This window comes from Hyperoodon ampullatus (assembly GCF_949752795.1).
Source record: "Hyperoodon ampullatus genome assembly, chromosome: 19".
NCBI classification, from domain to species: domain Eukaryota; kingdom Metazoa; phylum Chordata; class Mammalia; order Artiodactyla; family Ziphiidae; genus Hyperoodon; species Hyperoodon ampullatus.
Genome location: NC_136932.1, coordinates 34,269,917 through 34,283,361, shown reverse-complemented (window position 1 = coordinate 34,283,361; position 13,445 = coordinate 34,269,917). Strand labels below are relative to the sequence as shown.

General features: G+C 46.8%; 1 protein-coding gene across 1 annotated transcript in view; it reads right to left on the bottom strand.

The window, feature by feature from the left end:
• HS3ST3A1 (heparan sulfate-glucosamine 3-sulfotransferase 3A1) overlaps window positions 1–9,167 on the bottom strand; it is a gene marked incomplete at both ends in the record, with an annotated part of 79,941 nt that extends 70,774 nt beyond the window's left edge. Inside the window, one exon of the mRNA XM_079726252.1 lies at window positions 8,569–9,167. Coding sequence (XP_079582378.1) covers window positions 8,569–9,167 — 599 coding nt within the window. The remainder of the gene's footprint in view (window positions 1–8,568) is intronic.
• Window positions 9,168–13,445: the final 4,278 nt, after the last annotated feature.

Genomic DNA, 13,445 nt, shown 5'->3' with positions numbered 1-13,445 from the left:
ATGTTGAACAACATCCTACTTAAAACCAATGAGCCAAAGAAGAAATCAAAAAGTAAATCAGAAAATATCTTGAGACAAATGAAAATGGAATCCGAACACACCAAAACTTATGGGATGCAGCAAAAGCAGTTCTAAGAGGGGGGTTCATAGTGACAAATGCCTACATTAAGGAAAAAGAAAATCTCAAATAAGCAACCTAACTTTACCCCTTAAGGAACCAGAAAAAGAAGAGCAATCTAAGCCCACAGTTAGAAGAAGGAAAGCAATAACGAAAATCAGAGTGAAAATAAATGAAATAGAAACTAAAATGACAGATTTCGTCAAATGTACTTTGCAGGGTTCAAATATTTTGCTATTTTTAAAAAGTTTCAACATGCATGAAGAAAAGCATTATACCAACTAAGATGGGAAAATGTCAAACAACAAGCCCAGAATGGCATTAAATCACAGAATTATTTTTATCTACATAAGCATTTAGTAGCCTGTCCTTTGCACGATACAGGTTCATAAGACAGATGCAACCATGGTAAGTGAGCCAACGATTAAGAGGAAATACTGTTATCTTCTCTGAGTCTCAAGATGTACCAGGTGTTGTTTCGTTTTGCCTAAGTGAAAATGTGATTTTAATTTTGACAGTTGTTAAAATATCAAAGGAAATGTTTTGAGGCAGATTGTCATTACTCTATTAAACCTGAGCCTCTGATGCACAACAGAAGCAGAAAATGCCAGCACGCTACCTGGACAGGAACTTTGAGTCTGATAATGCTGGCATCCCAGGCTTAGCTGTTCCAGCAGGAAGAACCACCAGGATGCCCAGGTCCTGTCCTCCAGTGCTCTGGAGGTTGGATTTTCTCCCTTCCACCCTCTCCTTCAACCCTGTGATTGCTCCAGGTCTGCTTTGCTCCCGTGGCAGATCCCATAAGCCAGGGTCTAAACCAAAGGTTAAAGCACAAGGGCAAGTAAGCAGATAGAACATTTAAGCTGACCCAGAAAATCCAGACTGTGCTGTCATCTTAGCTGTAAGGAGTGTCCCCAGGCACGGCCCCATCTCGTCACCACATCACCAGCTTCCCCAGTCCTGACAACTGCCCCTCCTACATTGGAGGCAAAAAAGCCAGATGCCCACATCAGATTTTCCTCTGACCCCTACTTCAGTTCTCTGTGTTCTCAAAAACTTGCCACCGACATCGAAGTTTTTGCTCTCCAGGCAGAGAGGGATTCAGTCAGGGCTGGGTGACTTTTTATACCTTCTTGACTTGACACTTGCCAACCATAAAGAAGAGAAAGAAAGACAAGACAGTCTCTGTCCGTGTTTCAGAGACAAGAGAGCAGGAGGGGGCCCTGAGCCAATTTTATTCTGAAATAAGCGGAGGGAAGGATCAGCATGCCTGCAGCAACAGGTGCTGGCGTGGAGGGAGCTAGCAGGCTGGTGCTGGGGGCCTTGGGGAGGAGAGGAGTGAAGGGCTGGCTTGGTGGAGCGTTTCAGGATGACCCCTCACACCCTCTGCCTTCTTTGTTAATGGTGTTCTTTTCCCTTTGGTTTTGGAATCATTCTAGACAACAAAACTGTAAAAAAAAAAAAAAGCAGTACAGAAAAATCTCAGAGACCCTTTCAGCCAGACAGTTTCCCCTGAGGTTGTCACCTTCCATAACCCTGGTAAAGGATCAAAACCAAGAAATCAACCTTGGTATGACACCGTGAACTAAACCACACACATCAGTCACACTTCCTCAGTTTTCCACCAATTCCCTTTTTCTATTCCAGGATCCAGTTGACGGTACCAGACTGTATTGATGCATTAGCAATTAGTCTCTTTTGAGACAGTTTATCGGTCTTATTTTGTTATTCATGATCTCACCATTTGTGAAGAATGCTGGTCAGGTATTCTGTGGCTGTACCATCCATTCATGCTGGTCTAACGTTTTCTCATGATTAGATGGGGGTCAAGGATTTAGGGGAAGAAAACCCCCCAGTTGAAGCCCTCCTCCCTGCCTTACACCAGGGGATACAAGATCTCAACACAGCAGCTAGGGAACGTCACCCTCAGCACTTGGTCCAGTGGCGTCCGCCACGTTCCTCCACCGGAGCGTTCCCACGTTCCCCTTTCCTCCTTCCTTATTTTTTTTTAAGTTGAATTATAGTTGATTTACAATGTTATATTAGTTTCGGGTGTACAGCAAAGTGATTCAGATGTAAATACATATCTATCTAATCTTTTCAGATTCTTCTCCCTTATAGGTTATTACAGAATATTGAGTAGAGTTCCCTGTGCTCTACAGTAGGTCCTTGCTGGTGATCTATTCTATATATAGTAGTGCATACCTGCTCACCCCCCCTCGCCAGGCCCTGGACCAAAGTCACAGGAAACAGTCTCCCGTTGGAACTCCGAAAACACCTTCCTATAAAACTATCCCACGTGGTGGATCTTCCCAAAGTGTATCTCAGGTGCATTAAGGGTTAAACAGGCTTCTGGGTGCTGCCTGTTAAGAACCCTGGGACCCTCTTCCAGAGCCTGTACAACACAGGGATAGAAATAAGACTGCATTACTGATGTTGAAATAAAATCATCTGGGAGTATTTTCATGTGAAGCTGGCTTTCAGAAACAGAGGCAAAACACACTAACAAAACTAATCTGGGCATATGGCATTCCTTTCAGGCACGCACATTTCTAATATAAATCTCCCAATCACTTCTCTCTTCTTTTTCAGGTTTATTGTCAAGGCAGCTCTTTTCTATTTCTCTCCAAAGGATAACCTCCCTGCCTGAAAGAGCCGGCTCAGGCAGAGTGGCGGTAAGTGCTACCCAGGATGATTTTTTTTTTTTAAGTGAGACCAAATATACTCTGACCATAATGAGGTTTTCAAAGTCCACCCTTTTGAGTTCCTTGCTGACTCTCCCTCCCACTAGGTGGCGCTAAAGGTCACATTCAAAGTGGGCTGCTCTCAAAAGAGACCAGGAAGAGGATTTTTTTTTTTAACCTTTGTGAGAATATCACAAGTACTAAACTAACGGCAAGTACTAAACTTCCTTCTTATTAAGCAGTTCCCCTTTTCTTTTTCACATTTACTGCCATCTGACAGCTTCTGAAACTGAGCAAATCTGAACTTCTGGAATCCAGCTTTCAAGGAATCACAGAATAAATGTAAATGTTAGAGGCGTAACAGTCATGACCACATGAGTAATATATAAAATCAGGAGTTGCATCATTGGAGGCAAGCAGCTGGGAAGATGTTTCAATTCTCTGAACTCAGCATTTCCTCAGTTTCTACATTCTGCTTTCACATAAGTTTATTTCACGTAAGTTTATTTATTAACTATATCAATACTCCCCCCTCCAAATAGATTTTTTTAACTGTATCAAATGAGCAAAGATTTTAAAGTGCTTCCGAACATTTTTAAGACATTCTTTAAAATGCAAAGACTAGGGAGCTAAAATATTACTTAGGTGCAATTTCCTCTGATTACACATCAAAGGCATATGTTTTAATAAGAAACCTCATTTCCACAATTATGATTCATCACTTAAGGAAAAACAAACTTTCTAAAAGCTTCCAGTCTAATATCATTGGGAAGCACACGGAGAAAGGATGCCGTTTATCAGCCCAGTTCCTGTTCCTTGGGGGAGGAAGACATGCCCCTAAGGGAAATCACTACGTCTCTCAAGTTCCCAACCCAGCGCAGCAATATGGCTGATGGTAATCGTGATGTGCAGTCCTTCAAATGCATCCCGTAGAGATAGCAGGCCTTTGTTGTTTATACCAAGTCAGTTTGTTTGCTCTGTGACACTCTCCTACTATGATGGGAGCATCTGGTCTGAGTAAGGTCAGCCCCTGTTGCCATTAATTGCACAGGCTTATTTTGTTCTCATGACCCCTCCAGAATACAGATTTGGCACGTACTCTTTCTGGGCCAATCAACAGACATTTCTATGAGACAAATATTTTGGCCAGAGCGGTTCTTGATTTTTTTTAAGAGGAAGGCAGAAGATTACAATATCGTGGAGGGTTTTCACTCCTACTTGGCTGTGCATTTCACACACACTACATCAGCACATGATAAATCTCATCACTACACGGGAATAATCACTCACATAAGGTATTCCAATGCCAGGCTATACCAAACATGGTTTTGCTATTGTTGTTTTTAATGCCTGGACTCAATAATCCTAGACCTTGCTCCACCTGGGTGTCTGATGCTGCTCAGAAGTTCCCCAACCACTAAATAACTTTTCTGTTATCAATTCTATCACTTTCCCCACCTACTGGGTACCTGCTCTTGCATACATGTGTGTAGGGGTTCATGAATGAACCTCATGCGCCACACACACACACACACACACAATGAGACTGTTGGACTTGTCTTGCTGGGTTGGTCTACTGGGGAGATGAACCCAGGGCAAACAAAATGGCAGCATGTGGCTTCTCAAAGGGGTTCTTTGCAACCCCTCAGTTGATGGAGAGTGTCCAATCACTGAGGGCTCCAGGGGGCAAATGCATGAAAGAAATTGGGCCCTCCCCCAACACACACACAGACATGTACCCTAGACTCAGGGCCCAAAGCTGCTTCTCCCCGATTTCCCCCCAATACCTCTTATCCCTTCCAAGGTCCTTCGCTTCCCTCTGAGGACACAGAGCCCCTCTGGATGTCAATCCCCAGGACCTTGCATGGGTGGCCAGACTCCCTTGGCTCGAATTTCACTTCCAACCCTTCATGTAGAAGAGCTGGTGGCTCAGGAGGGTGGGAAAGTGCGCACGGAGGTACTCTGCAGCTGCTCCCAGCTGCTCCGAGATGCGATCGCCCCCGATAGGAACCGGAAGTGCCTCTGCTCAGCCTGCCTCTCCCATGGACTTGATAAACAAGGCAGTGATCAGGAAGGGCCAGAAGACTTCACATTCTGATGAAGCCACGGAAAGGACCAACTCCTCAACTCCAAGCTGAGGAATCTTTGATCTTTCTGGACGCTACAGAGTAAAATAAGTTTAGTGACATTCTTCTCTGGGGAAATCACCCAGTCTCACTAAAGAAAATGAGTCCAAATATAGGAAAGAGACATGCTAGAACAAGAGATTAGATGATGAACACTTACTATCTTGTCCCCAAATAAAAGACTGAAGTGTTACAGAATCCAAACATTTATATTCATATACATATATAAATATATATATATGTAACTAATATATATAAGCACACACATATCTTTAAATACTTTATAAATAGGTATCTTTTGTCTTAGGGGAAAAATAACCGTGGCCTCTAGTTGGTGCAGATATACAGGCAGAGTAGGGGAGGGGGCTTCTTTTAGAATTCCAAGTTCACCTGCTCTTGAACCACAGCAGAGGCATTTGGTCTTAACTTCCAGAAAAGATCTCAAAGTTCTGAAGGTAATGAAATAATTCCCCCCTTTTCTTGAGGAACCCACCACACATCCGATGGAAATGGAGACCGCTCACGGTGAAGGATTGCTTTCCTGTGACATGCAAGCCACAGACATTTGTTGTCCTGATATCATGTCAGCTAAATTAAGTAATGTGGAATGTTTTTTTAAACCCCATCAGAGTGGAGTTTCATATCCAGAAAAGTCCGCTGAAGCGTCCTAAATTATCATCAACAAATTTCCTGGCATATTAAAATGTTCCTTTATTTCATTTATTTTAGAGTAATATTAGGACATCTTTAAATCAATAAGAATAATTTCCTTTTTAGAGATTTTAAATAAATTCGTTTGCTTGGCCTTTACTACACATTTGTCCAAACGAAGAAACCATTGATTACACTGTTCTCGGCATGTAGTTTTTAAAGTACTTTTAATTTTTTTCCCAGAGAGAGAAATTTATTGACGCATCCTAACAACAGGCGTTTTTAACTCTCAAACTCAATTTCCAAGAGATTTTCTTCCAACTTCGCAGCAGCAACAGATTTGTCCCGTTGTCAGGACGGTAGGGGGCGCTGCCACAACAAACTATTATGGCAAAAGTGCTTCCGAACATTTTCACTGGGCAAAAAAACAAGGCTTAGACATTATGATTCTCCCATGTCAATGAGCATGTAAAAAATACTGTACAAATTTTTTCTCTTCCATAATTCACTTCAGGGTTCAAATACTAGGGTTTTCGTTCTGTTTGTGTGTGTGTGTGTGTGTGTGTCTGGTCATAAATGTGTTAGAAACCCTATATTACAATTTTTGGGCTGACTCAAGAAGGTCTTAGCGAATCCCTTTACCTAAAATACTGGCTAAACACAAGCAGCTAAAACGTGCCTAATAGTTAAATGGCATTCTGTGTGATTTTTTGTCATAGGTAAGTCTTCAGTCTTTTTCACAAACGTCTAACTCCAAGTTCAGGGCCGAGATGAAAGAGAACTGTAGCAAAGTTTCATTAAATAATCACATAATCCAGGCCCCATAGGTTGGACTTTTTAAATAGTTTTCCATGTAATTGAGTTAAACTTAAATTTATGCGTTCAATAAAAGACCACTGCAAATGGTAAAACAAAGACACTGCTCCAACACTTAGAAAATTAAATTCACCAAACCATGAAGTCTACTGTGCAGTTATTTTTGTAACCACCATAAATTGCTTTATAAAACTCCTCTACCGAAGTAAACAATCCAAGGAGATATTTACTTTATAGCATGCCTCCAGTTTCCAAACGAGACAGCAGCCTAAAAGTTCATGACTTTTTCTTCTTTTTTTCTTTCCTTTTTTTTTTTTTTTTAAATACTTGTGTTTCTAGTTACCTTGAAACCTTCCTTCTCTTACACAAGCTCAGAAAGGTCAACGGAAAATAAGATCCAGCTCTGTGGATATACTGTGCCCCCAAATACTCATTTCTGGAATAGGAAGAAACAGTCCTACTTTGTGGAAATAAAAGCTATATAGCAAAATGAAAATAAAGGGTTTTAGTACTAAATATTTCACCATATTTAATAGCACCTCAGAGTCCAACATTGTCTTAGATGTTTTTGGGCAGTCGGCTTGAAATGTGTTCACTTATAGCCCTGTACCAGGCCACATACAATGCAAACTGCTATAGATAAGAGTTTTAGGGGTCTTTAATCACTTCTTTCTTGTGTCCTTGATGGAAAAAACAGAGCTGCCTTTGTGCTAAGAAGAAGGACCTGTTGTTTCCAGATTCAACAGGTCATTTTTATAAGAACTTCCCAGAGGATACAACATAAATGACAGAAACACAAGGGGATTTTTTAAGTGGCTGATGATTTTAAATGATATATATTCTATAGTAAGGGAAGGTTGTTTGTTTTCCTCTCCAACAAATGGAAAGTTACTGTTTTAAACATGTTTAATGTTCTAGTTCGACTTTTAGGACCAAACGTTTTCTCATGAGTTGGGTTACTGTAAATTTGCTTCCTGTGCTTGACCCTCAAGTAAATAAACTTGTCAAATCATATCCATTTCTCTTTTGGGGATGAATGGTTAATTGAGTGGGCTTTTGAAATATATTTAAATGGTATTGTAACTTTTGTCCTATCATTTCAGTTAAGATAACAAGGAGACTGCAAATTTAATGAACAAGATAAAACTTTATAAAATGGAAAATTCTGGCCTATTCTTCCATATACTCAGAGGAAAGAAAAAAAGGCCAATATTTTATGGCAAACAAAATCCAGGTGATACTAAGATTTATTAGAATTTGGCTTATTCTATTATTAAAGGTGGTCTGAATTTGAGAAGACTGCCAAGTTTAAGATTAAGACCTAAATCAGACTTGTTTCCTACCCTGTATTAGGAGGGTTTTTCACAATGTAACCAGGATCCCTATTTTTCCCCACTTTTCTTCCTTTCAAAAAATTTTGTCTACCTCATTTTTAAAGGGAATTGTTTGGAGATCCTTAGAAAACTTTCTGCCAGTCCAGAGACAAAAGGTTCTCTTCCTTACAAATACAGAAAGCATTTTATACAAAGTCATTCCTAGCCCCAAACAAAAGTTATTGCCAACGAAGCCTTCTTTAAAACACGCTGCTCTCACATATATCTCTCAAAAACCTAGAGTCTAGTTCTTGACACTTTAACTCAGTGTCTATATTACTTACTACCTAGGACAATTAGGCAAAGAGTTAAGGTAAATAAATAAACAGGCGATGGCAAAGGCTGCGTTAACTGCAGGGAAACGCCCAGAAGATGAAGAAGAAATAAAAACAGGCTTCCTTGGTAAGGGATCCACTAGGTCACGTATCTAGTAATTGGTGAATAGGTTTCTAACTTGGAAGAGACTTTTTTTTTTTTTTTTTCTCTTTAGCTACGCACAGGGAAACTTTCACAAAGCAGGAGAAAATGATGAGATTGGCTATTTGGGGAAAAGGGAATTCCAAGAACTAAAGAAAAATCTGCAAGGCCAAAATTTCCCTCCCACCCGCTCCCTCTTCCCCGGGAGAAGGCAGGGTGGGGAAGGAGACCCCTCATCTTAAGGACAACTACCGATGACCCTCTGCCCTCTGCATGAAACCGGGGAGGGCGATGAACTGGGTGGGCGTCACCACAGGCTCCTCGAGCCCCTACCCCGGGCTCTGGCCGCCCCCGCCTGCCCGCCTTGTCCGGCCCCAGCTCACCGGTACCAGGCGAGGCCCTTGTCGTAGCTGCGGTCGAAGAAGTGGGGCTCGGCGCCCACGGCGCGCACGTCGGGGTGCACGCGCAGGAACTCGAGCAGCGCCCGCGTGCCGCCCTTCTTCACGCCGATGATGATGGCCTGCGGTAGCTGCTTGCTGCCTTCGTCCAGCAGCAGGGCCAGGGTCCCAGGTGGCGTCTCGGCCACGCTGCTCCCGGCCCCGGAGCCGCCGGGACTCCCCGCCAGGCCAGGGGGCTCCTCTTCCCAGGCCGCCACCTCGCCGTCTTCCCGCGGCGCGGGCGGCCGGCGCCTCGGCCACGGCTGCACTTGCAGGAGGCGCTTCCTTCGCGCGGCCGCGGGCCACGCCGCCGGCTCCTCCGGGCCTCCCGCCGGGATGCCGCGACTCGGGGCCCCCGCCTCCTTGCCACCGCCCGACCGCCCCACGACGGGGCCCGACAGGGTCTGGCAGCGCTCGGCCAGGCAGTAGAAGACGTAGAGGGACGTGAGCAAGGAGCAGAGCATCAGCAAGAACTTCCGGAAGATGCTGCGGGACAGCGGCTCGGCCGAGGTGGGGTGGGAGCCGGCCGGGGCCGGAGGGGCCATCCTAGCCGGAGGCGACGTCGGGCAGCGCGCGGGCCATGCTAGGCCGGGACTCCGCCAGGTGCCGTGGCATCCTCCGGGGGGGCCGGCGCGCTGGACGGAGGCCACATCGCCCTGCGCCCCTGCGGCCGTGCGAGCTGCCCGGGCGGCGGCAGCCGAGGCTCCTCGGGAAGACGGAGCCCACGGAGCCCTGCGCGGGATCCCAGCCTCCGGTCGAGGGGGCGGGAAGGGGGACGTGGTGCCGTGCTTAGGAAACCATCGTCTGAGAATCGCCCAAGTCCTGAGCCCGGGGCCGCGCTCGGCGCCCCCGGTCCCCGAGAGTCGCCGGAATGGGGGTGTCGGCGGCGGTGGCGAAGGCGTGCGTCTCAGACCCGGGCCGGAACGGCCTTTCGGCGCGAATCCCAGCTCAGCGATCGTGCATCCCTCGCTCGGTCCCGGTGAGGGGAGGTGCGGCTCCGGGGCCGCTGAGCTCCGTGCGCTGCAGACCGCGACGGGGACAGTGCCTCCCAGCCGCCGCTTCCTCTGTCCCCGGCCCGCCTGGGCGCGCGCTCTCGGCCCCGGGGCGAGATCCCCTGAGTCCCTCTACCCGAGCGGGAGCCAGAGGGCCCGCGCCGAGCCGTCCGACCCTCTTGGTGCGCGCTCGGCCGCTCCGGCGGCTCTCGGGCCCCACCTGGGAGCGGCGTGGCCGAGCCGGGCTGCGCGGGACCTGTCAGCAGCCGTGGCCACTGCGCTCGCCGCCTCCCGGGCCGTCGCTGCCGCCACACGTGGGGTTCCGAGGGCAGCAAACTTGGAGGTGACGTCAACGGCCAGGGCCGGACCGGCCCCCGGACAAGCTCAGCGGGGAGGGCGGGGTGCGACGGGGAAAAGGTGGCGCGGACCCCGAGGCGGCCGCCCAATGACATCGGAGAGGGCGGGGGCGACAGGGGCGACGCCCCTTCCCCACTCCGCCCACCCCTCCCCGCCAACCCCAGCCGGCGGCCTCGCCCCCTCGGAGCGCTGCCGGGTCTGCGGCGGCTCCTGGGGCGTCTGACTGACAGCCAGGGTGGCCGGATCCCCGGGGGCCTGACTTCCACCCAGCCAGCCGCTCGCTGGATCAGGGGTTCCCAAACCTCTGCGACGCCGCTCTGCCCTTCGCAGCCCAGACCCCTCCGAGGGCCCTGGTTCCCTCCCTCCGGAGTCGCTACATCCTTCCCCCGCTCCGCCCCGCCCCCCGCCACCTCCGCGAACCTTTAGAAGTTTTGTTGGCGGAGGTTCCCGGGACCAAGCCGCGCGCCACGCCCCCATTTGTCCTGTACGAACTGAATTCCTCCGCTGCTGCTTCGCCTTCCACCTACTCTGCTGTCCACTGCCGGCTCCGGAGCAAAGCCTTTTCTCCCCGCAGCAGCTTTTGGTGTTTTTTGTTTTTTCATTTGATTGTTTTCCTTTGTATTCGTTTAGGATGATCAGAGTTCCCCAGGACGTGGAAAGGAGCAACCTCTTAGGAAATGAGCCAATAAATAAGGGGAGAAATTAAGATTTAAAAAATTATATCAGCTACAATTCCAAAACCATATGCCCAGTTTTTGAGGAAGGGCTTTTTTTAGTGTTGCTTGCACTAGTGTGTGTGTGTGTGTGTGTGTGTGTGCGCGCGCGCGCGCGCTCGCCACGCTAAAAGAGTTATATGTGCTTTCCTAAGCGGTTTCCTCTTTCTCTTGCCTCCCCTGACCCTATATCCTCTCCCTGCGCTCCTCGGAGAGCAGGTCAGGAAGGGATACAAATCGCCTTGCTGTTTAATGGAGGGAGGTGGCCCGTGGAACCTGCATGAGGTGGTTTTTAATTCCAGTCCGATTTGTTCCTGATTTCTTGGCTTCCTCGTCTCGGCAGGATGCCCCGCAATGTGGGTGGTGGCCTGACCTCCTCGTACCCACCCTTGCAAGCTGTGCAGGCTGCTTTCGGGGCGCACTGCGGGTGCTGACCAGGGCTGGCAGCGGCAGCAGAGCTAGGGTTGCAGGAAACTCACAGGGGAAACTTCTGCTTCCTGTGCTCTATCTGACGTGGAATTGAAGTCCTTTTTAACCTTCCAAAGGGGACCTGGTGGTTCTGACTCGGTGCCTGGGTGGAATCGCTGTGTTTGTGCCAGTTGGATAAATACCCAGGACTGGACGTGGTTTTCTGTTTATGAAGTGCCAGTCCCAACCTATTCTGTAAACTAGTGAAGAGCTTGTTAGGTTCCACTGCCATAAAGCAATGGGCTTTTTACAAGGATGAACAGTAAGTCCTGCCAAGCTTTAATGCCTCTTTGTGTCCTAAAATTGGACATCAACAATCTAGTTGAGGTTTAATACTAACTTGAGCTTTAATATATTCTAGTTTGTCTCTTAGTATTTCAGTTTGACTTGCAAAAGTGAGACCAAAAAAAAAAAAAAGGCAGTTTTAAAGTTATTCTGAAAGTATATGCAATCCCATAAATGTTTACAAACATGCTTGGGTTTTCCCATCTGGAAAATGGTGGTGGCCAAGTTCCCTTCTAGCTCCAACATGGTAGGATATTATGCGTTTTGCTTTCATATTCCCAGCACAGGTATTTCCTTTATGTGGGTATTAAACATCCACACTATGTAGGAGGCAGGGTTCTAAGGACCACTCACACCATATCTAGCTCTAGGGCAGCTCTGTGCATTAGAAATAGAATATAAGCCATGAACACAAGCCTCATAGGTCATTTAAAATGTCTAGTAGCCACCTTAACAGGTGAAAAGCAGGTGAAATTAATTTTACTAATATAGCCAACATACCTAAAAATGTGATTTTACCATGTAGTCAATATAAAAATTACTGAGGTCATTTATATTCTTTCTTTTCATACCAAGTCTTCAAAATCCAGTATGTGTTTTACACTTTCAGCACTGCTTTATAGGGACGAGCCACATGTCAAATGTTCAGTAACCACAAGAGCTAGTGGCTTCCATGTTGGACGGCACGAATGAGGATGTTGTTTTCGGTGAGAGGAGTGTCTGGTGTTGATGTGCATGGATTCATGAATGGTTCTCCTCAAAGAATTTTGGGTGCTTCACTGGACCTTTCATACTGCCACGCTTCCCCCAGAAGACTGACATATCTCGGGAACAATGCTATGGCGCGCCACTGCCCCATTCCTTGTTTTAGGAGCATATGATCTTAATGAGACAAAACATACACACACTCTTTAGAAATGCAAAATCACATTGTGTTCAACTGAACACAGGTGTGCTGCCCACTCACCAGATTCACATCCAGCTCCGGGATGTGCCCTGTCCCTTTCTGTCCCAAAGCACATGGTGTTTCGACCTAGAATGTACACCCTCTTCATCCCTCAGATGTCAGCTGTACACATCTTTAAGGATGCCTTCCCTCTGCATCCCCTGTCCCTGGTTTGATCATGTCTCCTGGTACAGATTCTCAAAGTTCCTGGCAGTTTCCTTACAGACTTGATGAGGGTTTGCAATGTTACAGGTGTGTGGTTATGTCTGTGTTTCCCCGTTAGAGGCTGTACTCCAAGGAGCCGGGAACCACTCCTCAGTAGCACACCTGGAATATCTAGCATATTACTTGGTGCAAGGAGATGCCTGGTGAAGATCTGCTGATGAACTAATGAACCTAGAGGATTGGGGGCTGGGCATCCCAGTCTGAGAGAGCACCACATAGAAGCCAAGAGACGGGAGGGAGCATAGTGCAGTGTAAACCGCTTGTGTTTCAGTGTGAACCAAGTGTGGGCTGGCCTGGGGAAGGCACTGGGGGGACTAGAATTAGCACAAAAACAAGACTAGAGAAGAAAGCAGGAGTCTTGATAATTAGCTAGAAATAAGGAGGGAGATTTGGTGGAGGTGCTGGATTTCAACATGGGTCTTAAGGAATTGACTGGGGTGGGGGGACATGATATTTTAGGTCACAAGGAATAAGCACTAAGGTGTCTGCTGCAAGACACAGACAATAAATGTTGAGTAATGCCCTGTGACCAAATCTTCATTTATACTTATTGTAGCCCTAAGGAAGTGTTTCAGCGCTCTCTCTTTTAACTTGAGACAAAAATGTTAGGGTCTGCGATCTTCAGACTTCAAATTCAAGTGGCTGATTTCTTGTGCTCAGTCCAGGAATAGTGAAGGTAACATTTTAGAAAATTACTCTGCGAGCTGAATGCTGGATTGGTTAGAAGAGCTTGGATGTAGACAACCCAGTGGAGAGTCCAGAGTTAGATATAAGCCATGAAATCATAAAATCCCAAACTGTAACGTTAGCAGAGGGTACAAATAGAGAAAATCTAAA